The following is a 24,861-nucleotide window of genomic DNA, read 5'->3' on the forward strand; positions in this document are numbered from 1 at the left end:
GAATTAATACAGAGAGGATACCTTGAACTGTTTTTCTGACTCATGAGTCAGATATTTTTACAGGACAGAATCATGAGATCATAATTCTGTGAACTATCACTCTAAAAGCATAATTTTGAAGCTTAATATACATGAAATAAGCAGCATAATGCTGATGGTGATGAAAAAGTAGCAAATACTGAGCATTGCTGAAGATGTAAAAACAATAAGCCAGTCTGCATGCGAGTGCAAACTGGTCCAATCCATTTCCTGAAAGGCTTCAAAAATTGTTTGAACTTTGCTTCTAGAACTAAAAGCAGTTTTGTATTTCTGTGTTCAGACTTACTTTGGCATTAGTTGCCAGGCAGATGTCATGAAGTTTATGAGCCTCAAAGGCATTTCTCCACTTGCCACTTTTAAAATGCTGATTCATCAAATAAAGCCTACTGTGTTAAGAGCCACAGTATCTGATCTAAACTATAAAAAGCACTTTGGGAACCTGCTTATAACTTTCACCAGTATCCAGTTAAAATACTGATAATAGGCTTTAAAATTATTTCATATAGACACTGATTTTACTTCATGAATCAGTTTCAGATCAGCTGATTTACAAGAAGCCCTCTTCTTCCTGTATAAGCAGGTATGACCATGTGTATTCAGGTGTGTATATTAAACAAATAATTCTGAACAGTAAGGTCCATTTAAGGCACTTTTAACTTGGTCAAAAATAAAAGATAAGGCCCCCCAAGCCACCAGGCACTCTAGGGACTTTTGAAATACTGGGAAATATATATATATTATTTACTTAAGAATGACATTTTTTTTTAGAAGTATTAATATAATTAATTCATTCATCAATAACAATTGTTCACCTTTCATGGGCTAAGAAAGTCTCATACAATACACGAATGTGATTTGGTCCAGTACCAAACTTTATTGTAACTTACTTTTTTCTACAAAGCAAGAATATTCTCCTTGCAACTATAAATGGAGCAAATTCATATAGATTTATATATGTTATCTATTTAGCAATCAACAATCCACAATCAATAGTTGCCACTCCTTTAATGTAAGAAAAGGGTTCTGCTTTTCACACAGCCACCAAGCTACATGATGCTGCACACAGGGTTCAGTAATGGAGAATCCCCATCTGCTCTCCCGTGCTCAGCAAGACCAGTTTTGTCCCCCCCCCCCCCCCCCAGGACCCATTTCTGTCCCAAACACATTCCAGGACAGTCCAAAATGTGAACAGGATGGATGTATGTGCCTGTTTCTCTCACATCTCTTCAGCCCTCCCAATAAAATCAAGCTCCATTAAAGGTCACAAGTGAAATACTTCTGACACTAAATACCCTGCAGTGTCTTCCTTTGCCTCTGATAAGGCACAAAGCACCAAGGACACGGATACTTAGCACACCTGAAGTAAACCTCAGAGGTTGCACACCAAGATCTCGATTGAAGGGCTGCATCTAAGCAGGTTACTTGGGTGCTGAAGGAACACTGACCTTACAGTGTATAAAATGCTGTCCCTAAAAGACATCTGAAGATTTAAATACTTTCATGGTTTGTGTGTCAAAACAGGACAAAGAGACTCCCTACTGGGTCTTAGTGCTAAAATCCACACTGTATTTACATATAGGGATCTGCAAAGTTAGGTTTTATTCAAATACATTGCTTCCTAACAAAGTGAAAACAAATGCATTTTTAAAGGTAATAAAAACAAGCAGACAAGAAAGATGCTCATAGAATAAATTATGTTTTAAAGTAGTCCTTTTCCCCCTAATATATATGGGAAGCAGGAATGAGAATAGATTCGAGAAGATTGTAATTGCATATTTAAAAAACAGGCTTCGGAATAAACTACATAACCAAAGAATTTGAGATGTTCCCATTTGTTCCAATTTTGTCTTAGGGGCCAACCTAATTCCATAACATACTCACTGAAGTTCAGTTCATTATAGGACATATTTTAATAGATGCTGCCTCCGTTCCTCTTATTTGCTATCTGACTTAGGAGTCCTGTTTAAACAGGGGATTAGGTCTTAAATGTGGCAAATATACATAACAGAGCTGAAAATATACTGGCAAAGGAATCCCAGAGACCATGATGAAAATGGGGGAAGGACTGCAGCTACGAGAAGTACAGATGCATCTCCAATAATGAATCTGATTTCTCTAAAACCAAAGACATGAGTTATACAGAAGCAAACACAAAGAAATACTTGGAAATATTAGGATAAAAATGTACAGTCTCTAGCAGTACCAGTGTTAAGCCATCTCTATTTGAGACAGAAAAGTGATATAAAAATAAAACCAAATTATCAATGATTTTGATGGAAAGACACATAGAATCATCATCATTATTGAGAGGCTTGGGTTGGAAGGGACCTTAAAAACCATCTTGTTTCAACTCCCCTGATATGGGCAGGGATGCCACCCACTAGATCACAGTGGCAATATTTATATCAAAGAAAGGTCATATAGACTTTCCCTGTCCTTTATTCAATGAGGAAAATTTTAATAACATAGAACAGTCTCCAATTGTTTTTCAACAAACTATTCCATTAAATAATATATTTCCCTATTTTCATTATTATATTCATTAATAATGTTTACAGTGAAAGGCCACAGACTTATTTTTACAAGTATTTAGCACTTTTCTTAGTCTTCATAAATCCTTTTCTTGGTTGAAAACAGATCACGAGACTGGAGTCAGCGTACCAGCATCAAAGTAAACACTGCAATTACTGTGTAAGTTTAATACTAAGCTGCAATGAATGCCAGCTTGGTAAACTGATTTCTACCAGAAGCCAAACATTACACTTCTCTGCAATTATGATTACAAATACAGTTTGTTTGTCAAATGGTATTTATACATTGTGCCTCCTTCTATCATTTCAGTCAGCAGAAGATTTGTAGTAAGTTTTTTATTTCAGAATTCTTTCTTGATTTGTATATCTCTGTGTGCAAACTGCATCTTTTCTAACAATTTTTCTCACCCATTTTCCTACTATTTGAGAAAGGATTAAACTTACAATCAGACAAGCATAAGACTTATTATCACAGACAGGTTACAGATCAAAATCAGAGAATCATAGAATCACTAGGCTGGAAAAGATATTTAAGATCATTGAGTCCAAAATCCAGAACCTTGAAACACTCTGGACCTATTCAGCTCTCTCCAGGGTGTCTCATTGTCAGATTCAGAGTTCTGTTTGCTCAGGTCTGGTAAAAATACAGCTTTCCCTGGTTCAACGGGCTGATACAGGTGTGCATTTATATATATACTTTGTGCCATGATTCCAAGAGATGTGTCATAAACTAACTGAATATAGACAAGACCAATACACAGAATAAAAAAGTTCCGAAGATCATCTGGGTGATGGGTAATTCATTGAAAGATATTCACACACCATTCTGTCCCATATTACATTGCATAAAATAGATGCCAGAAGCCAGACTAATAGAACTGCCATTCTTAGGAGCTGTATAAAACTAAGTTCCTGATATCCTCTGGTCATTAGCACTCAACTAGCATATTCAGAAAATTTTAATTTGTTACTTGTAGGCTTTAGACAGAACTCAGTTTCAGTTACTAACTACAGAAAATACTGTGCAAATCCAGGAATCAAAGGAAATTGTAAATGGCACTAATCTCACACAGCCAGGTTTAACCGCAGAGTAGTGGTAATTCTGAGTTAAGATTAATGAAAGAACTAGAGGGAGAAAACTATGCTACACTTTGGGTTCTCCTTGCCTGACTTTCCTAGAGAGAGCTGTCTACCAGTGCAATGAAAAATACATGGCAGCACAGGGAGCTGAGTGAAGAGAGCAAGTTCGAACAACGGTGAACGGTATCACCTCCACTAGACCTAACACTGAGATGAGCTGGGTTCAGCAACTGGGGGTCTGTATGTCAATACCAATTTCTGAAACAACCCATTCCTGAGTGGAAATTCATCTACAGTAATTGTATCAGGATGATTCTAAGAGTGGCTTTTGAAACATAAATTGCAGAACTCTGTTATCATGATAGATTTATGTGACATAATAGCTAAATGGTATAAGGAGCTGGAACCACTGAATCTCCCGCCACATACGAGATGATTAGCAACCTAGTAAAGTGCAGAGAGATATTTTGTACTTTAAGTAAAAGCCAAATTAACTTTTCTACAACTTTTCTAGTAATCACATCTACTGTTAAGCCAGGGTTTCTACGGCAATTTCACCCCTTGGAGCTACATCCATTTTCTGTCTGACGTGAAATACTGGTGGGCTTATTAAACAGTCAGCACTTAAATTCTTCAACAGAGGATCAAATTTAACCTGAATATATGTATATAAATATGTATATATACATATATATATAATTTTTACAGTTTTCTGGAGATTTCTTTTTTCTAACAAAAGGTTGAAATTGGCCCAGAAACTTTAAGTGTAAGTTACTCATCAACAGAATTCACAAAAAATTGGAGAATCATCTGGTTAAGTTTACTTTTGCACTTGTTTTCCCCATTTAAAGTAATTTGTTCTAAACAGTGTTTTATTGTATGTATAGTTTTCTGCTAAAATGAAGACAGATGTCTTCAGTAGACTCTAAAGATCCCAGTGCTCTTAATTACCAGGTTTGTTTCTTTCTTTTGAATTAAACAGATTTCAGTTTTTTCTTGCCTCCTATTCTTCATCTTTCATGCCACAGACTTCTCTTATTTCCTGCACCTGTTTCTATATCACGCTTACACCAAAAAAGACAAAGCCTTCCCTCAATCAGAGAAATATCAAATTATATCAATGTCAGTCAAATGAAGTAAATGCAAGTTTGTGGAATAAAACTAAAGATGCAAAAGTAAACTGACTAAAGCAATAAAAAGGCAAAAGCCAGAGTACTTTTATGTGGTCTGATGCAATTTTTTCTATCCCAAACTGACACCAAGAGAATGTAAATTACCAAATATTATCAGATATCTGAGTTCCTTTAGGACAACACAGAAGTACAAGGAACAGTGTCTTGGCTCTTCTGTACCACTATAAATGTTAAATTCATTCCTGAGAAAACATCATGTGTTCATTTAAACATAGCTTTACAGGCTCAACTTGTTAGAATTATGACGGAGAGAGAAACAGTTGTTGAAAAGAGAGGTAATCAAAATGAATTATTTCTTTGCCTCTCAGAGTCTGCCAATGGAGGACTGAACATCCTGTGCCACTAGTCAATCAATATGTATGAAGAATAATACAATGAAGAGGAGATTGTTAACATCAAATGAAAGAAAATACCCAGAGGAATATGAGTTTCATATTTGCACTCTTGAACAAAGCAGAATTTCTACAGCATTTATTCTGAAAGCCAGACAAATAACAATTACACTTGGGACCTCAGACAAAGACCCTGAGCTGTCTCAGACCTATTTTACTACCTCTACCTTACTAAATAAAAATTCTTCCTGAATTTCAAGTTAATGATTGTTAAACATCACTGGAGGTATAATTTTTTAAAGTATCCTTTGGGAATAAAGCAGTAATATCAAAAGCTGCTAATGTCAAAACTGGAATAAATAAATTAATCATTAAAATCCAAAGCTAAGTTGCTTCTGCTTTCAAGTAGAAAAATGCTTTGGATACCTTGACATGTAATTAGAATGCAAGTGTGTAGGTGTGTATGTAACTAAACCTGAATTCAGGATGAACCACTCAAAACAACTGCACAGATACTCAAAACAAATATTGTGAAATAAAATTAATAACATAGAAGTATACCTTATGCATGAGGTATAGATATCTGCAAATAGAAAAATAACCACTTAATTTGCAAAGTAAAGCAGATGATAGAAATGAACATTTCAGTTTTGTTTTGAAAACCTAAGATGTGATCCTGATTACATATTCTGTAATTGCAATGCCAACCTCCTAGTAATGTATCTTGTAGGACACAACCATCCAAAAATGTCTCACAGAAAGGGGGTTTAAGACAGAGGAAATGCAGTCAATTTTCATAAAGACACTATACATTAACTTTAAAACTGATATTATTCTCAGCTATTTCCTGAACATTAACATACTCAGTGATGATCTTAAGGAGGAAGGTTTAGTCTACATGGTCCAGTCATCATATTTCCCCTATTAAAAAACACTGAAAAATTTCTTAGCTACTGTACACTAATAGGCTCCTTAGGGTTCCATCTAATTTTCACTAAAATATGGCAGCCTAAGCCTAAAACATGAGACTAAACCTAAAAGCTAGCTGAAGAGAAGTGAAGCACACAAATAAGAAAAATGAGATGAGTTAGAACATAGAGTAAAAAATCAATATTTTTGAATATTCTTTTTTATGAATCAATATTGAATAATAATAAAAAAATCCCCAAACCTACATTCTGTTCTATTTTTTAATCTCAGATATATCTGAAAATATGTATTTTGAAATGTTACATTAGAATTAGATAAAAATTAGTTCTACTCAATATAACTTTGAAATATAACGTTGTATCTTAATACAACATATAACATAGTTTCTGGTGTCCATCCTCAATAAAACTGAATTAGTCATGATTTTTACTATCCAGCATAACAAATCACACACATCAGTCATTTACTGGAGTTGTCTCTCAACGCTTCCTTTGAAGTGCAAAGATCAACAGTGACACTTAAAGATCATGGTCCAAGCGATTAATGGAGCCTGAGCTTCAAATAAATAATAAGAGAAGAAAAAGAGCCTAAGGAAAAAACCCACAAAAATATAAACATTCATTTTGGTTCAATTCCTGCTCATATAAAGAAAAAAACAAGTTGAAGAAACTCATGGGCACTATTTTCTCAGAAAACCTGCATGAATGAGGAAAACAAAGGAAAACTGAAGAAGGTAAGAGTATTGGGATAAATGGGAACTGGAGGCTGAAGTTATAAGAGGGCAGGGAAAAACATATTAAAGACAACAGTGTGAAAGCACATTTTGCTGCAATATGCATATGACCTACACACAGGAAAGATGGTTCAATCTCAAAAAAGAAATCAGTTTAAAAGTTCAGACATCAGTAAATACACTGTAAATAGGAAAAGAATACATGGTAAGCAACAAAAGTAAACAAACAAGAAAAGCGCAAAAGGTAACAGGCAAAATTTAGACAATTCTTTTGACATTGAAAATATTCCAGATTACACAGATATAAAACTCACTCAAACAAGTTTAAATCTGCTCCTGAATCTCAGACAAATAATCTGCTTTACATCTCTCTCCATTACCTTCCTGATAACCAGCCTGGTTTAGTTTAGCTGTCAGACCTTGCTGGAATCTAAGTAAATGGAATTGCCTCATTACATTCAGAATGTACAGATTTTGCCCTTAAAATAGTACTACTCATTGCAAATCAGATTTTCATGATAGCATTGCAAGAAGATAGTCAAGAAACAAATGTTCACAGTTAAAGCTTTTCTCTACACAGCTGAAATATAAGCAAATCGTATCAGGAAGATGTAAACTGATGGAAGTGAATAATTTTTACATTTTTTTGTTACCACGCAGTTTAAAAAAAACCAACAAACACCACAAACTGTTTTATTTTTACTTAGGGTTTCACCTCTTCATATTCATTTATTGCACTGAAACAAATCCCAGCAAAAATAACTTAGACCTAACTGCCTTGTTTTTGAAATCTCCCTTGTGTTTGAAACTGTATCTTCATACTACCACATTATTTAGAAAGATTGTCAAGTGTGCTTCGAAAGTCTTTATATTCTTTGCTCTCTAGGCATGATAGTATACACAACTTGAGCTACTTGTATCACTGCATTGTTTTTGAAGTGTTAATGTACTTAAAATTCAAGATTTTTGGAGAAAAGGAATGCGCTGCATGTAATCAAGTTAGGGCAGGAAAACCTGTACAAAAAAAACCCAAAATAAACAGAAAAACCCAAACAACTTGTTCAACCAGGACTTGAATGCTTGTTTTAAATTTAAGAGACCTTTGGAAGAAGGTCTCTTTGGAAGAAGGAGGACTTGACCTTCAAGAACATTCAGTTTCAGGGATGGTGATCCTAACATCTCCTGCCGCAGCTTCTCTCTCCTCCTGTGCTGACAAATCCCTTAATGGCAAAGTGGAATACAGCAGAGGAACCTCTGAGTATGATCTTTACACTCCTTCCCAAATGAAATAAAATTAACTCCACTTTCCTGATAGCCTAGAGCTTTATTCTGACAGCAGGATTTTAAAACTAAACTGATCCTCAGCAGTGAAGTTCAGGGAGCCTCAACACTAGGCTTTACTGTGGTGAGACTCAGAATTTTGGTACAACTAACTTAATGCTGAGTTTCATCACACAAAGTCTAATGGCAGTTTAATAAAGTGATGTAACTTGGCACTTCATACAGAAATTATCATTCCAGCAGGATGAGAACATCTGATGCAACTTTACAGATCTAACTGTTTCATTCACATAATTTAAATGCAATTTATTTTGTAATTTAAGTCTAACACTTGCTTGGATTTTCCTCTAGTCATCATATACCGATACCAACCAATATCAGGCAAATTGTGAAGCAAAGGCATTAAAATGATCCTGTGTAATCACCTCTGTGAACTGAGCTAAACCAATCTATCACCACTGTCACTTGTCTTACTGCTCTCTGTTTCACCTTGGTTGCAATATTCATCAATAAGTTTGCACCTAGTGTAACTGTGAGGCTAAACTTAATGAGCTAGAAAAGCCAGTACACGCTTTTATTGTGAGGCTAAACTTCACAGACCCCAAATTACTGATTACAGCCATGGACTGTATCTGCACCCAGGAAAAAAAAAACAATCCAGAGCAAATCAAGAGCAAATTGAGAATATAACTTCAAATTGCTTATGTCTCTGTGTTGCACACAATTATCATCATCAAGATAAAGAAGTCCTAGACTTATTTGAAACACAGTAAATTAACAGAAATTTTGGAATTTTTCAATCAATGACCTGCTGATAAAAATCGGTTTCTGAATGTAATAAACACATGGGATTAGTTGCAAATCAAAAAGCTTCTACTTGCCCTTTCAAGACTCACTCTTCATTTCTGACAGGCTTCCCTTGCTCAATCTTGAAAATTGATCTTACCTTTCAGCAATTACTTCTGTCTTTACCCACCATGATCCACATGCAGATTCAGTGGAAGATGTATTCACTCAGATCCTTTCCTATGTAGATTAAATGCTTGCTACTCTAACATCCTAGTTGTGCATAGGCTCAATAGAAAGTGCCCAGCTATTTGTCTTCACGTGATGCCTTAGCAATTATAATGCTTGCAAGAACACACAATTTAGGTTTCTGAGTGCAAGCTCCCTCTCAGGACAGCACCAAACAGCAGAGATTTACAACCAGACAACTTCCCCTAAACAATGGGGAAAAACCCCAGCCCCACAGAAATTCTTAGTGATTCCAAAAGGGAGGGATTTCCCCTCTAAGCAATTTACATTAACTCTCAGTCCAGGATTATATATTACATAAAACATGAACTACATCTCATCTTTTACAGCATCATATTGACAAAATTACTTTAAATCTTTGAGGTACATTTATCTAAAATAAGAATAAAATAAACAATGCTATGTCTCATTTCTTATCTTGCAATGGCTTAAGAAAACAATATTAAAATAGGGATAGTTTATGATCTTAATAGCCATTATTTACTAAGATTGTTAAATCTTCATAAAAGTGCAATATAAAACAATGCAAACAGGAACAGAAAAACTATTAAAAAAACAGCTGGGCTGAAACGACCTGCCAAAGGTTTCAAAAGGCCTGTTATCAAGTTAATTTTACCATTAGAGTCAAGATCACACTTGCCTAAAGAAAACATGAAAAATTCACTTATGGGTGTTACCAGAATGATACGATCGCATTGAAATTTGACTGAGCCAGAAATAATGAACTTATAAAAGAGGTCAGATTCTGCCTTCCTTATTCATGAGTGAGTTTGATGCAGTAGAAATTCATCCCTGATTTCACTTTATCAGCTGAGAAAGATCTATCTCACTGAAGTACTGCACTCAGGAGTTTAAGGTAAGAAAAATTTGGCCCAAATACTCTCAATAATGCAAGATACAATCTACATAGGCAAAGTAAAGCTTTATTGATAAAAGCAGGTTTATGCAAATTTTCAGCTACAAATTACCTCTGAAGATTTGGTACTGCAATGTTCAGACATCTATTTAGAAATACTATTTTGTTCTTTTTGGATGATGATCAGATATCTTATTAGATAAAGCTTTGTTCATGTGAATCTAATTATTCAGGTTTATGGTGAGTTCTTTCCTGTCTGAGCTTCTTGAAAAGCAACTTCAAACTGTTTCATTTTCTGAACAAACTGAGTTTCCAAATAACTTATGCTAGAAGAGGAATAAAGTAATCATCAGGAACTTAAAATATTTTGGTCTTCCAAGTCCTCAAAGGATTTAAAATACAGAATTTAATTCTTCTTCTCCCTGCTTTGAAGTGAATAATTTTTAGCAGAAGAACTTAGCCTGAGGTTTCTTCAGAGATAGTGCGGTATGCTACTCTGTATAAGAAATGGTAACAGCTTAAAACCTTACCAAACAAAGGTAGTCTGAAGACTTCTGTCTAAGAAAAACATCATAAGAAAGGAATCTTTTCTCTGCAAAAATTGATGTGGTGTCTTTCTATTTACAGGTCCTAAATCTAGAACTGCTGTTTTATTCAAGTGACTAGACAAGGTGGAAGATGAAAAAGTTGAGAAAAAATAATCCATGGGAAAAAGGCTTAGATGTGAAAACCTGAAACATTCTTCTTACATAATTTTAATTACTCTTGGTCATTTTACAGTTACTCACTATATTCATTTTAAAGGTAGTCAGTTTAAGAGAAGATCATTAATACTAAATAGGCTTCTCTCATTTCAGTGACACTTCTTAGGAAAGACAAGAATAAAAGGCAAATTATCTATTTTAGGAGTATTTTTAATTCTAAAATAATCTGAATTAATAAATTCTGAGATACTCCCAAAATTTCCTGAAAAAATCTCAAAAGCTCCTCCTATAGTAAACATTTGGAGTATATTAAGCCTTAGACTTAATACACTCCATTTGGGTGTCTATATCCACCTCTTTACATTTAAACTCTTACCGTTAAAGGTGATGTAATCAGCACAGTTTATGAAACCACAAATGTGGTTCAGTTCACCCAAAGAACACATCTCTGTGTAAGTCTATATGCAGCTGAGTAGGGACTCAATCTCCTTTGATTGCAAATGGGAGCCAAGACAATCAGCTCATGTGGTGTCACACAGAAAGACATAATTTTAGGTGCCACTGTTGAATCCCGTCCTTGGGTTCAAAGCAGTCAAAACTTTTGTTTCTGCTTTTCTTACTAATTTTTTGCAAAGTAAATATCAAAATGAAAATGGAGATACCAGTTACATTTAGTGATATTTCATCAAAATACATAAGAAAATTACAAATAAATAAAACAGTTTTTACTTTAAGAAATAAACTTTTCAGCAGGAAAAAAAAACAAAAACAAGAGACCTACTCTAGGCCACAGAAGACAGAAAGACAACTAATGAATTTCTATTATTTTTCTCCTGTAAGGCAACAATACTAATGAATATAAATGATCTTGTTAAGAGAGTACACATGTACTTCAGAACTAAATCCTCATGAGCAGGTGTTCCATAATAAAAAATGTCAGAGCTCATTGAAAAGTTAGGAGAAAAATTTTAACTCTTGGAAGAAGGACCTCAACAGCAGAGAGGCATTATAATAAGAAAACTATTAATACTAAATATAAAGTAGCTTTCCTACCTGTGTGCAGACAAATTACTGAGGTTCAGGGTGTATTTTTCTTCAGCAGACAACCCATCCATCATGAAGTAAAAAACATGAAAATTACTCTGGTTGAGAGGCTGGATAATGACACGAGACTTCTCCAACATGTATGTATAAATCCTAGCTGATTAAGAAACAAACACATAAATTCATCATTATACTGATTGTTCTGAACTTAAATATCTTAAACCATTCAACATTGCAACAGTTAAGAATAAACAATATTTCTTATAAAATTATCTGAGGGGAGCATATAAAATATAGTATTACCATTCATACTCATGGTTTTCTATATTAATCATATATAAAACCTAACTTCATTAAAATTGGTGGAACAAACATATTACCTTACTTACTGTTTTACATTACCATTAAAACTACTAGTTTTAAAGATACTGATGTTGATTTGTACCAGTTGCTGTATTTGGCAAGAATTTCTGAGACAAGCTGTTAGTCATCTCACTAAAGTGTAGCCATCTGAGCACTGGCATCTATTCTAGCCTCCTTAACAGAAAGATGGAAGACAGATTCAAGACCTCTTGAAAGAAACACACTTGGAAGCATTTCTTCTTTCTCTGCTGGTAATCAAGAACATGGAAATTAACAGTTTAGATTAACCACCTAGCTTCCAGATGGCTACAAAGAGACAAATCCTCTGCAGAACTGGTTATCAACAAGCTCACTAACCTGAGCCTGGGGAAACATGGGCATCTCAGAAGGGCTATGACGACCTGGATAAATGAGAAGCCATGTGAATCAGCAGTCTGGGAAGGAGGTGAAGGAGGTTGAATATGAGTGAGATTTGCCTACAGAAATGCAGCCTACAGGATCATACATAACCTCCGGCCCACTAAGATTCTGAAAGATGCAAAGCACAGAAGCAAAGGAAATACTGAGCCCTCAGATCCATGCACCTCTTCACAAGATAACAGGCATTTTGGAGATATCCATGAAGAGACAGGGGGATATTCACCATTTTGGGCAGGCTACTCTTCAGCTCTCCCCTGAGAGTAGAACACCCCATGTTTCCAGATGCAAGAGACTAAGAGAACAAGGGAATGTCCAACTGTAGCTAGAGGTCAGGGCCTTTCTGGTCAGTAGGAACCTGATCCCAGTTCCCACTTACCCAACTGCTGGCATACTTTACCTTACCATTACTTAAATAGTAGCTGTGGTGCAAAGACCAGAAGCATGTCTCTTCACACACAACTGAGCACCTCCACCACATGGACACAGTCCATTTTGCTGCAGGTTTAGGCTTTTTAATGGCAGAGCTTTCACAGAGCCTTTGCAAGGATCCTCACCCTGGAAAGGACTGTTGAGTTTAGAGCATAAGGTGTACTTCTCAGCAATGGAGGAGCTATATTTTTGAAACCCTGTAAGCAGATGAGAATATTAAACTATATCTTCCCATAGCCTGGCTTTCAACCAACTCATCCAGGACTCCTTTCTTTATGAACTGGAAGTAGCTCTTGAACATATAGTGACTGTAAACATTGGTGCGTGCATCCTGCAGCACAGCAAGTATATTTTCTAAATGCATATCACTCACGTCTTTTTAGAATTTTTCTCTTTTTTTAGTTTTTTAAGATGTCTGGGATTAAGGCGTTATTTTCAGAACCAGTTTTGGGCTCACAGGTGTTGCCCAATGCAAAGTGAAATTTGGTGAGTGAGAGTGTGTATCAGAGGCACGGTAGTTGCATTAGCCTAATGACTAGGCCAGCAGGCAGCATGTCATGTTCCTGTCACCATGCAGTTTCTAATGTCCACAATAGCTCATTCACTGCTAGGTTGGTTATTGCTATATCATCTGTATCTGTCTGGTCATTTTAATTTAAATTCCACCTATCTTCCCATCTTTTGAAGTTCTTTAAATTCCTGTCTATACTGTTGAAATAAACACAGCAAACCTGAGGTTACTTGAAACAGTATGTATGAGGGAACAAAACCTTTGAGAATACTGCTGAAAGACAGTGTAGACTGGAGGGAAATGAAATGGGTGAAACGTGAACATATTGTATTGAGAAAGGTCTCAGCAGCTAAATTATGTTCTTGAACTAAATATAACTATGCAGGGTCTCTCAAAGAACTACTCTGCACAGGCCAAACCATCCTGGACACATCTCAGTTAAGGAGTACAGAAGGTCAGCGGTACATTAGCCAGGGACATCCTCTATGCTTTCTTTACTTAACACCACAGACGTGGCCTGACATATGTGCTGGCAACAAAAATCATGCCTGGGAATCTGGAAAAGAGACAGTAGGACTGTCAGAGAGAGTTGTATGTCTGACTTGCTGAACCAAGGAGACATGATCTGGCCCGTTTAATCATCCTACAAAAGGTAGTAGTGAACTCCATTATGGAATCTGTATTATGAGAAATTGTGTATCATCCATCTAATCCTCTGCTGCTACTCTACAGAAAAAACTAAAAAACCAAAACCTGTACTGGAAGTGAAAAGGCACACTTGGGAAATCATGTATGTTTCTGGCTCCAGTACCTTTGCAACACATTATAAATTGAAGCAATGCAATCAGGCAGACTGGCCCAGACACACACTTTCATCAGAATCAATCATTACCCGGCTGTCATTCCTACAGGGTAAAACAGAATAGATGAACCTGAAGGATGATGTCCATCTTTTATTGTGCTTGTAACTTATTTCTCAATAAAACTAATCTGACCATCAATTAATTTGAAAAGAGTCCACTTCAAATCTTTAATCACATTTTGTGCGCAATATTCTTCAATAAGGCTGTCATAACCACCACTTCAGGTGTTTTTAACATTCATTGATTAATAAAAGCAGGAAAAATGTTACCAAAGGTCATCTATCATTTAACTTTAATGCTGGGCAACGTCACTTATTCAGATGACACAAATTAATTCAGCCCTTTCCAGGTACTTCAAGTCACCTGCACTTTAATAAGGCTAAATACATTTCATCACAACTAGCATCTCCTGCAGTTGGAAGAACTGTTAAGAAAAGCCAAGCTTCCAATCAACAAGAATCATACACAGCACATCTTAATGGTGCTAAAGGAGTCATAAAGAAAATTATCATGGTAGTACGCTTTTCTACAAAGTGAAGTAGGTTTGTTAATCTATGTGTGAAATAAAAGGGAGAAAATAATAGAGTTCCTAAGTGAAGTCTGTCATTTTTGCGCAGTGGAAATTGTGCTTCCAGGCACAAACAGATTTGTACTTCCTTTAACTGCTCACTTGATCTACTCAACAGCTCCACAGTCAGCAAGCAGATTCTGTATTAAAAGTGGGGCCAGTGAAATCTGTCTTTCAGCTGTGCATTCTTAGAAACTACATTGCTCCTTCTCAAAAATCATGCTGTCCTAAACACAGCTATTGTTAAAGACAATAACATTTGTCAGTCCATTTCAATGCAACTTAAAAAAAAAAAAAAAAATCAGTCTTTGCTTTTCAAAAAGTGAAGACTGAGAAAACCAATGCCTGAAAAGCAAGTCAGAAAATTTTGAGACTTTATTTTCTCTTCCTAAGCTTCTTTTTAAGTAATCTGAGGAAATTTATAGAGGCATTAATTTTCATCTTAGAAATGATATCAACTTACCTGAAGGACCATTCTGGGAAGAAAAAAAAAAAAAAATCAGCCTTTTGCTACTATGCTGTAGGAATTCATCATTCTCTAGGAATGATATTAATTTTTTTTGCCAGAAGATCAATCTTTGAATTCTGAATTTATTTTAGAAACTTAGTGAAATGGCTGGTCTGTAGTTTATTCTAAGTGTTTGTTCTAATATAAAACCTTTTACTACATAAAACCTCTTCAGATATCTGTACTGGCTTTGAGTAGAACCACACTAAAAAGCTCCATCCTTGTTTTCAAGACATCGTGGCAAAGATACAGTTTATGCTAAAGAATGAATCAAACCTAATATTGAAAATTATGGGGAACATTTCTGTTATTTAGGTATATTTTACTTTCTGCTAGAAGAATAATCCTTATGTGACAAAAGTCAGAGCATTTCCAGGGTCTAAAAGAACTTCAGCATGAACAAGAAGCTGTCACAAACTTCATCGGTGTCCACTGAAAATGCAAGGAGTGCCGTCTTGAGCTTGCCCTCCATAATAAAAGTGTACCCATGTACTTTGCACGTCCGTCCCTCAGCAAATTGTTCTGGATCTCCACCAGTAAGATCTGTCTTTGGAGGAGTTTAAACCACCTACACCCTTTGATGGAGGCAGTCTAGTGTCACTTGGATTTTTGTTTACAAATCAGACAGATTTAGCCCTGTTAATATCAGTGAGTTATAAAATCACGGCTCAGCAAAATCAGGTGCTCTGCATATTTAAATTTTTAATTAATGTTTAAACAGTGCAGGACAGTAAATACTGCTGCAAATGATCTCGCAAAAAAATACAGAGAATCCCTGGGTGGAATTTAAACTTGCCAAACACAACATGCCTGATTCTTTTCTCATTTATGGGGGTCTAAATCTGGGACAATTTCACTCAGAAGTGATGTTTAGCAGTGGCCGAGAAAAGGCAACTTCTACTACACAAATCAAAGAGCAGGAAGAATTGCAAATTTCAGAAATATAGAACACACTTCTACTGCTGAAGTAAGGCTTGTCTCTCTTGACAGTAAATTATGTAACTTTTGGCTACCTTAGGTTTGGTAAGAATAATTGATACAATTCCTAAATAATTGGGGAATAGCAGGGTAAACAAGTAATTTTTTTCTATTTGTTAATGGACCTGACTACCCCTACATTTTCTCATTTAATGCCTGTGGCTTGAGAATGATAAAAACACAGAATTAGTGTACCAGAAAACTGACACAAGAACCTACTTAATTGATTCTGTCACAGGCAATGGCTATGAATTAAACTGGACGTTCTGGGTAAAGCTGTTCATAAACCCACGCCCTGCAAACACAATATACTCAAATTAAAGATGTGCAATACAAAGGATTTATAAAATGTTGTCTTTGGGGATTGATCTTTATTTTTACAAACTCAACTGAGATGCTCTTCAGTCCATGCTAATGTATATATAATTTTGCTTTCCTCCCACAAGAGCTTATAAATGAAAAACAAAATCACCAGTTTTTAGTTTTGAATTTCCTTTACAATTATCCTGCATTCATTATAAAACAAACCAGAAAAAAGTGATAGTAATTTCCCATGCAGTGACATTTTCCCTGAAGAAACTATCATATTTTCTAGAGTATAGTGAACTGTAAGAAAATGTAATTCCCACTATGAAATATTCCCAAAGAATTTTTTTAGGAAATCCTTCAGAAAGCATAAACACATTTAAAATTATATAAAAAAGGGAGTAGATTTGGAAATTTTTATCTAATGGAACCTAATTTATTTGGAACAAAAGTGTGTCTTGCCATACAGCTTCTCCATCAAGGAAGAGCAGTGCAAGTCGAAAACTCTCTATGTGCAGTTATTTCTGCAGACATACCTTGCTTTGACACTGAGTAACTTTATGATGACCTGTGTGGACCAGAAATTAAAGCTCTCTCTGACTGCTTTTGAAGAGCAGAGTTTTCAGAATCAAACTGAAAGATTGCTCCATTTTCTTGTATTTCTTTTTATGTCGCACTAATGATTGCTTACAAGGGATTAGAGACTCACATTTACTCTGAAAACAAATTTCACACTATCTTGCCTCTAACAAGAATAAACATCAATATGATTCCTAGTTGTTTCAAAAGAAGTTCTAAGCTGTAATAAATTACCTCCGATTTCAGTATTACAGAATAAACTTGTTCATTTGTTCTTCACTAAACAGATTATATTATCACGCAGTAATTTAAGGGATACTTAAAATACCCAACACAATATTAGGTAAAAGTGCACAACTCAATCCCTTTTTAACTCTTCATTCACAGCGTTGCACTACACAGCTCTCTCAGTTTGTTGATCTGTGAAATAAAGTGAAACATGATTTCCGGGAAAATAGGAGGAGTCTGTGGTGTCAATTTGTTTCTTGTCCTTCCCTGCCACCTTGTGGTTGCTCAGAACAAGGCACTGCTCACGCCTGAGAAGTGATCAGTTCACACGCCATGAAACCTGTTCCTCTGACACTGCCTAATCCCCCGTGCCTCTTTCACAAACTTGGACAGCCCTTACTGTCCAATTCTGTGTACGGCACACTGGGATCTCTGATCTAACATTCTGTGCATGATATTAAAATAAACAAATTAAATGATACTTACCTGCAATTAATGTTTTTTTTCTCTCACAAAACTGTAGTTCAAAATACTTTATAAAACAGCTGGAAAAATCATTCAAGGGTGTTTTAGCATGTCCAAAGGCCTCCAAGATACAGTTTACCTGCAAAAATTAGTAAAGAAGCAATAAGAGAGGAAATAAATAGGAAGATATTTCAAGAAACATCAGTGAGGTTTGCTCGGGATTAATAAATGGGGAAAAAAAAGACGACCATTTTTCATCTTGGTACTTAAAAAAACCCTTGGCAGGTTTTTTTTCCAAAATAGAAATTAAAGTAAGACAGCTCAAAAAAAAAAAATTCAAAAAAAAGCAATGTCAGAATAGTGGAAGTTGTAAGTGAAAGGGGAAGACCGTCATTCACATGTGAGCTGCGTCCTTACCAGTAGTTTGGATATGAGTGACTGGAGTCATATTGCTGGAGCTGGCACACTTAGTAAAAATATTAGAATCTTTGAAGACATCTTATGATGTTAGTCAATACTAATAGCCCAACAAAGGAATTTACAAGTTTTATATAATGTCAGAAATGGCACAAATTATTGATTTCAAATAGAATTACTTCAGGATTATACTAGCGAAAAACCTAGGAAAAAATAGATTCAGACATTTTTATGGCATGTCTCACAAATGCATATCCATGTTATGCTTTCATGGTCACAGCCATTGTATTTAGCTTTTTTGTGTATAGTTAGCTGCTCACACCCCTTGTACTCTGACAGGTTCCCTTCAGAACTTTCTTCTGTGCATCCTTAGAAGTTGATTTCAATGTGGTCCATGTACACTGTTGTTCTGACATCACCATTTTCATGAAACTGGATGACTTAGCTGGGGGGGGGGGGGGAGGGGGGGGGAAGAAGTCTGTGGAGTGGCACAGATAACATGTGATTCAAACCACAAAGACAGGAGCTCTAAAAATCAAACCCTTCACAATTATTAATTAAACCAGCCATCTGTGCAGTAGGTGGCAGCAGAAAACTTGTCAGCCCTAGTTTAGGTTCCAATTCCACCCCAGTAGTGTTGTTTAGGATGTACTTGCTCTTTAGACTAATTCAGCACCGGTGCAGCTTTATTAATTTAATGGTGCTATGCATAACTGCGGCAGGAATGAGTCCAGACTATTCTGTTCATTAAGGCACCTTAAAAGGCAAATAAATTAGAATCTCTTCTCTATTCACTATGGGTGAGATCTGATACATTTACCTTTACTATCTAAAGTCAGATATCCCATCTAAGCTAGTTGTAAAGGATCTTTCTATAACCAAAATTTGTGATAATTCTCTTCCACCTCCATTGATTAAGATCCATTGATAGCTGTCTCTGATCTGGGATGAGAAGTTTCATCAGGAAAGGTAATTTTTTAAAAGAATTTGAATTCGCAATCCAGGATTTAGCATAATTTAAAATGTCAGTATGAACCTTTATAGAGAATTAAATATGGATATATGGAAATATATATTTTGGAAATTAAATATGACTGAACAAATATTCAGAACTCTTACCTGTTTCTTAAATATATTTAGTAGACAAATATTGAGCCATATAACTTTGTTCAATCCTTGCAGTTTTCCTGCAAGTTTACAGTTGCTGTCTTGCATACTATTACTTCAGATGTCTCAACACTTATACCATCCACAAAAGCATCACCACACCATACAGGCAGATTTATTCATTTACTGAAAGCAATTAATGTTTAAGAAACAGTTCCTTATCACAGAAATGTCTCCTATTCACTGCACCACTGATTTTCAAAGTCACCAAAAAAGAGAAACAAAACTGCCTCCACTTTTGAGATTTCTCTTATCACATCAATGTGAGCTTAATCCCATTCCCATTCAGGGAGAAAAACTTCCTTTGACTTCAAAGGTGAAAACAAAGCATTTATGAATTTCTACAGAGCAGACACCTTTTTCTGTACAGTTCAAATATCTCTGCCTATCCAAGAAGCCAAGGTTTTGCTTCATTCCACTCAGTGATCAGAATGATACTTACATGTTTTATCTTCGTATCAAAGGTATTTCTGCTGCAGCTGGCTCTGCAAGTGAGGTGTTTCACTATCTGTTTGCAGGCTTCAGTCTTCCCAGAACCACTTTCTCCACTGCAACATGACAGGCAAGGAAGAGAGGGAGGAATCATTGTTAGTTTCACAATTGAAATGTTATTTATATTCTCTGCTAGCTTTGTTTGAATGGATTTAAGGTACCTCCATCAAACTTTCATTTCAAATAACAGAAGGTTTATGGATGACAAATTAAGAACAGAACACAGGAGATAGACTGACTGTCTATGTTCATGAGGGCTGTCAGAGCTGTCAAGAGACATTGTCTTGTACCACTAGTCAAGCCAATCAAATCCAATGCTTTCAAGCTTTTTTGAAGGTATTTATAGCACAGATTTTATGTTTTCCTTTATCTTTTGTCCGGCAAAGAAGCTCACTTATGCTGCCTGGTTCTCTTTGCAGATGGGAAAATTACTGCTGTGGTAATGATGGGGAATCAGAAGAAATGGAAAGTGAAGAATATAATAGGAAGAAGGGAAAGAAAATAAAAAAGGAACAGTAGGGAGAAGGAAAAGCTTATTGATTTTATAACCTGCTCAGTTTCTGAAATACACTCTGACTTTAGTGATTCTGTCTGGATCATTGTGATTTCTTGTTTGTGATGTGGAATAAATATCCTAAAGAATGAGAATCTCTGACAGGCAAAGTGACCAAAGTAAATAAGGCAAAAGGAAATAGAATGACATAGGTGGAAAGAAACAATAGAAAACTGGTGGGATGGAGGAAGGAAGAAAAATCAGCAGGTGCATTTTAAGCATGAAGAGGGAAGGAAAAGGAAAAAAGAGATGGAAAGGATTAAGTTAGTGAAGTCTGATTAAAATATTAGGTAAGAATTTCTTACTTGAATTATAAGATGATGTTTTCTTTACAGACAACTGAACCAAATAAAATGTAATTTGATGCTTCTCCTTCATTTATTCACTTGAACAAATTTAAAAGGCTGTTTATACAACAGCCACTTAGATTTTTCACAAGTACAATGGATGTGATGGCTGGTCAATCTGTTATCTGCATATTTTAGTTTCTGAAAATGAGAAGGCAGCAAAATACAGTAGCTGTCTCGCTATTCCTTTATCTATTCAAATATCACTTCAAAGGAGAAATCAATTAAAAAGGAAGAAACAAAAGAGGGAAGGACAAAAAAGAGCTCCATACTTGAATAGCAATGCACCATTTAATCTCATTCAACTCTCATGGGACATACATGCAGCTTGGTGAATATCTTATTGTTTGCCTGGCAAACTTTAGTCTTACGTGACATGACAGATCTTGTCATTACTATATGGGATATGTCAAACTGCTTTTGTCTATGTTTTCCATGTTTCTATATCTATCAAGGTGGAGGCTGACACTGGACTTCAAACTCCTACTGGCATCAGTAGGTTTATGGTCCAAGACTGCAATGGTTTACAATCTGCCAACATGTTGATGTATCTGATGAAATTCAGCTGTGGGTCCTGAGGGAGATGGCAGATGAAGTTGTTAAGCCACTATCCATCATTTTTGAAAAATTGTGGCAGTCAGGGGAAGTCCCTGCTCTCTAGAAAAAGGAAAATATTAACATCCATTTAAAAAAAAAAAGAAGTAGAAGACAGGCAACTACAGACCAATCAGTCTCTATTCTATGCCAGGGCTACGGTGTTGGTGGACAGGGGCAGAGCAACTCACATTGTCTGCCTGAACTTACGTAGTGTTTGACACTGTCCTGCACAACATCCTTGTCTCTAAATTAGAGATTTGATGGATGGACCATTTGGTGGATAAAGAACTGACTGGATCATCACACAGAAAAAGTGGTGTTCAACATCTCGTTGTCCATGTGGAGACCAGAGATGAGTGGTGTCCCTCAGGGGTAGGAACTGGGGCGGATATTGCTGAACATCTTTGTCAGTGACATGGACAGTGGGATCAAGTGCTCCAGTTTGCTGATGACACCAAGCTGTGGGGTGACACTTTATGCTGGGAAGGGATACCATCCAGAGACCTTGACATGTTTGAGAGGTGGGCTGATGCAAACCTCATTAAATTCAACAAAGCGAAGTGCAAGGTCCTGCACCTGGGTCGTGGCAACCCCAGACACACCTACAGGCTGGGCAGAGAAGTGACAGAGAGCAGCCCTGAGCAGAAAGACTTGACAGCAATGGTCAATGAAAAATTCACCATGAGCCAGCAGTGTGTGCTCACAGACCAGAAAGCCAAGATAATCCTGGGCTATATCCAAAGCAGTATAGCCAGCTGGTTGAAGGAGCCAATTTTCCTCCTGTACTCCATTCTTGTGAGTACTGCATCCAGCTCTGGTGTTCCCAGCATAAGAAGGACATTGAATTGTTGGAGCAACTCCAGGGGAGGGTCACAAAGTTGGTAAGAGCATCTCCCTATGGAGACAGGCTGAGAAAGTTGGGGCTGTTCAGCCTGGAGAAGAGAAGTTTGTGTGGAGACCTCATAGCAACCTTCCAGCACCTGAAGGAGGCCTACAGGGAAGCCACAGTGGGACTCTTTGTCAGGAACTGTAGTGACAGAAAAAGGAGTAATGATACAAACTGAAAGAGGGGAAGTTTAGGTAAGATATTAGCAAGAAATCTTGTACTGTGAGGGGAGTGAGACACTGGAACAGGTTGCCCAGGGAGGTTATGGGTTCCCCATCCCTGGAGGTGTTCAAAGCCAGGTTGGATAAGGCCTTGAGAAACCTGGTCTAGTGGGAGGTGGGAGGCCCATGGCAGCAGAGGTTGGGACTAGACCACCTTTAAGGTCCATTCCAACCTCTTCACATTCTATGATTCTATGTTATGTGAAGATCTAAACTAGGAGGTCACAAAGCCATGTTTAAACCAGGTCTAAGAGTAAATGGAATTGTGTAATGTCAAGATGGTCACTGTCACAACTAATATGAAATTAGCAACTCTCCAGAAACGACAAGGTTCTCCTTAAGGGCACTATCCCTTGGTCAGATTTTCGGCTTCTGACTCTGAAAGAGTTTCAAAAGTCAGACGGTACTTGATGTCACCCTACAAAATATGCATCTCTGCCCATGTAATGATGACTTCACTCTCCAAACACTAATTGTACCATTCTGCCTCTGTTCTTAAGATCCAGCATTAGCCTTTATAATGGTAATCTCCAGATTCCATGTTTCTTTGCCTGTTGTCACTAACAGGAACCGAGAAAAATTGAAACAGGACACTAGTCCTCCCTTACAGACAGGATATTCCTCCCTTACAGACGTTTCACAATATTAGAAATAACAGATCTTATACTGTATTATCCAGAAATGTGGAGATACTTACAGCTTTTTACCAGCTAGGCTCGTAGTTCAATGCCTTAGAAAGCCTCAGGCAGCCTAGAGAGGTAGCACGGGCAATCCAGCATTTCAGTAGCTCTAAAAGCGGTAAGTGTATTAGCTGCAAAGCTGATACCACCAGCAGAAGCAAAGAGGGAGAAATATAGCTCCCAGCTTGCCTAATTTCCTGCAATTAGAAGCTTTCAAAAGAAACAGACAAACCAGGCCAAAACCAGCCACTGTAACAGAAAGTTTTTCCAGGTTTCAAAAATCTTTCTCACAACTGGAGAAATTGAGGGTGGGGAGAAGGGATGCTAAAATAAAAGTTGATGTGCCTCTGTTTTCAAGAATTACAAAGCAGGCATGCAACTTAAAATTAAAACCAGAAAAAATGACTTCTTAAACAAAGAAACTGGAGTGTTCCCCATGAGTTTCCCCACTTAAGCATTAGTTTGCTTCACTTTTAACATAAAGCTATGTGTTGTTTTTGACTGCAAGACAAATGTGGCCCAGCTAACACGACCATGCAAACAAGCAAAAGTGGACAGTTTCTGTACATTTTTGAATATTTCTTCTCAAGATTCATGTTTTCTGAACATTGCAGGAACTCAGCTGCAAAGATATGACATGCTCGGCTCAACTGTTCATTTTACAGTCCTGCCACGGGAGGTTGTTGATCAAAATGATTGCTACATTACTGTTCAGGGCTACAAAATTCACTAGAATGTGGTTGCTGAAAGAGAGACACAACATGACTTAGTTGTTCTGTACATTTCAATGGTATATTCACTTTCAGTGAAATACAGATTGAACCGCTGAGAAAAAAATGCTATGTTAGGAAAAGTTTTAATTGTTGATACCATTATTTGGAACATTTGAGGCAATTTAACAATGGAAAAGTAATTTGGTACCTTGTACCAGATCTTGTTTATTCCATTTCATTTGAGGTTGAATAAAATTTTTTGCAATGTCAGTATTTTTGCCCTAGAAATTCAATGCTGCTTAGAGAACAACTCCTATTTTCTCTTTTAAATAAGTGTTTCATCACTATATTTTTCCAAATGTGATTTACAATATGAATATTGGTTTCTTATTACTTTTGTTTGGATTGACTTATCAAGGCGTAGGGTAGGTTAGCAACAAAGCAGAAAAGCATTCTTCTGCACTTAAACTTCCTTAGAAGGCGATATGGAACAGACAAAGAAGGCTTATTTCACGTATAAAAAAAGGTTAAATTAGAAACAGCGTACTCCAAAGGAAAGGAAAATAAACAGAGAATTTGAAACCCTATTCTCACATAGGGCTTTAGGCAAGTTCCATGAAGTTTTCTCACTTTATTCCTTCTTTGGCTTTCCAGCTTTTTTTTATAACTACCTGATGGAGGGCCTGTTCCCTACTATTTCTTTATGAATATTTTGTTAATACAACCTTAATTACAGGTCTAATCTTTCTGTCTTCAAATATTATGAATAATTTAAAAAATAAGTTCTATTTTGACATAAAAAATTAAAATCT

At 36.4% G+C, this 24,861-nt stretch overlaps 1 protein-coding gene across 6 annotated transcripts in view; it reads right to left on the minus strand.

Annotated features, from left to right (window-relative positions):
• MYO16 (myosin XVI) overlaps positions 1 to 24,861 on the minus strand; it is a 368,841-nt gene that overhangs the window by 133,704 nt on the left and 210,276 nt on the right. For all 6 annotated transcript variants that reach the window (XM_010394347.4, XM_039550108.1, XM_039550096.1 and 3 more), the window contains exons 14-16: positions 20,003 to 20,108; positions 17,998 to 18,115; positions 11,768 to 11,915 (exon numbers count right to left, since the gene is read on the minus strand). In XM_010394347.4, coding sequence (XP_010392649.3) covers positions 11,768 to 11,915; positions 17,998 to 18,115; positions 20,003 to 20,108 — 372 coding nt within the window. The remainder of the gene's footprint in view (positions 1 to 11,767; positions 11,916 to 17,997; positions 18,116 to 20,002; positions 20,109 to 24,861) is intronic.

Source organism: Corvus cornix, chromosome 1 (assembly GCF_000738735.6).
Source record: "Corvus cornix cornix isolate S_Up_H32 chromosome 1, ASM73873v5, whole genome shotgun sequence".
Classification (NCBI taxonomy): domain Eukaryota; kingdom Metazoa; phylum Chordata; class Aves; order Passeriformes; family Corvidae; genus Corvus; species Corvus cornix.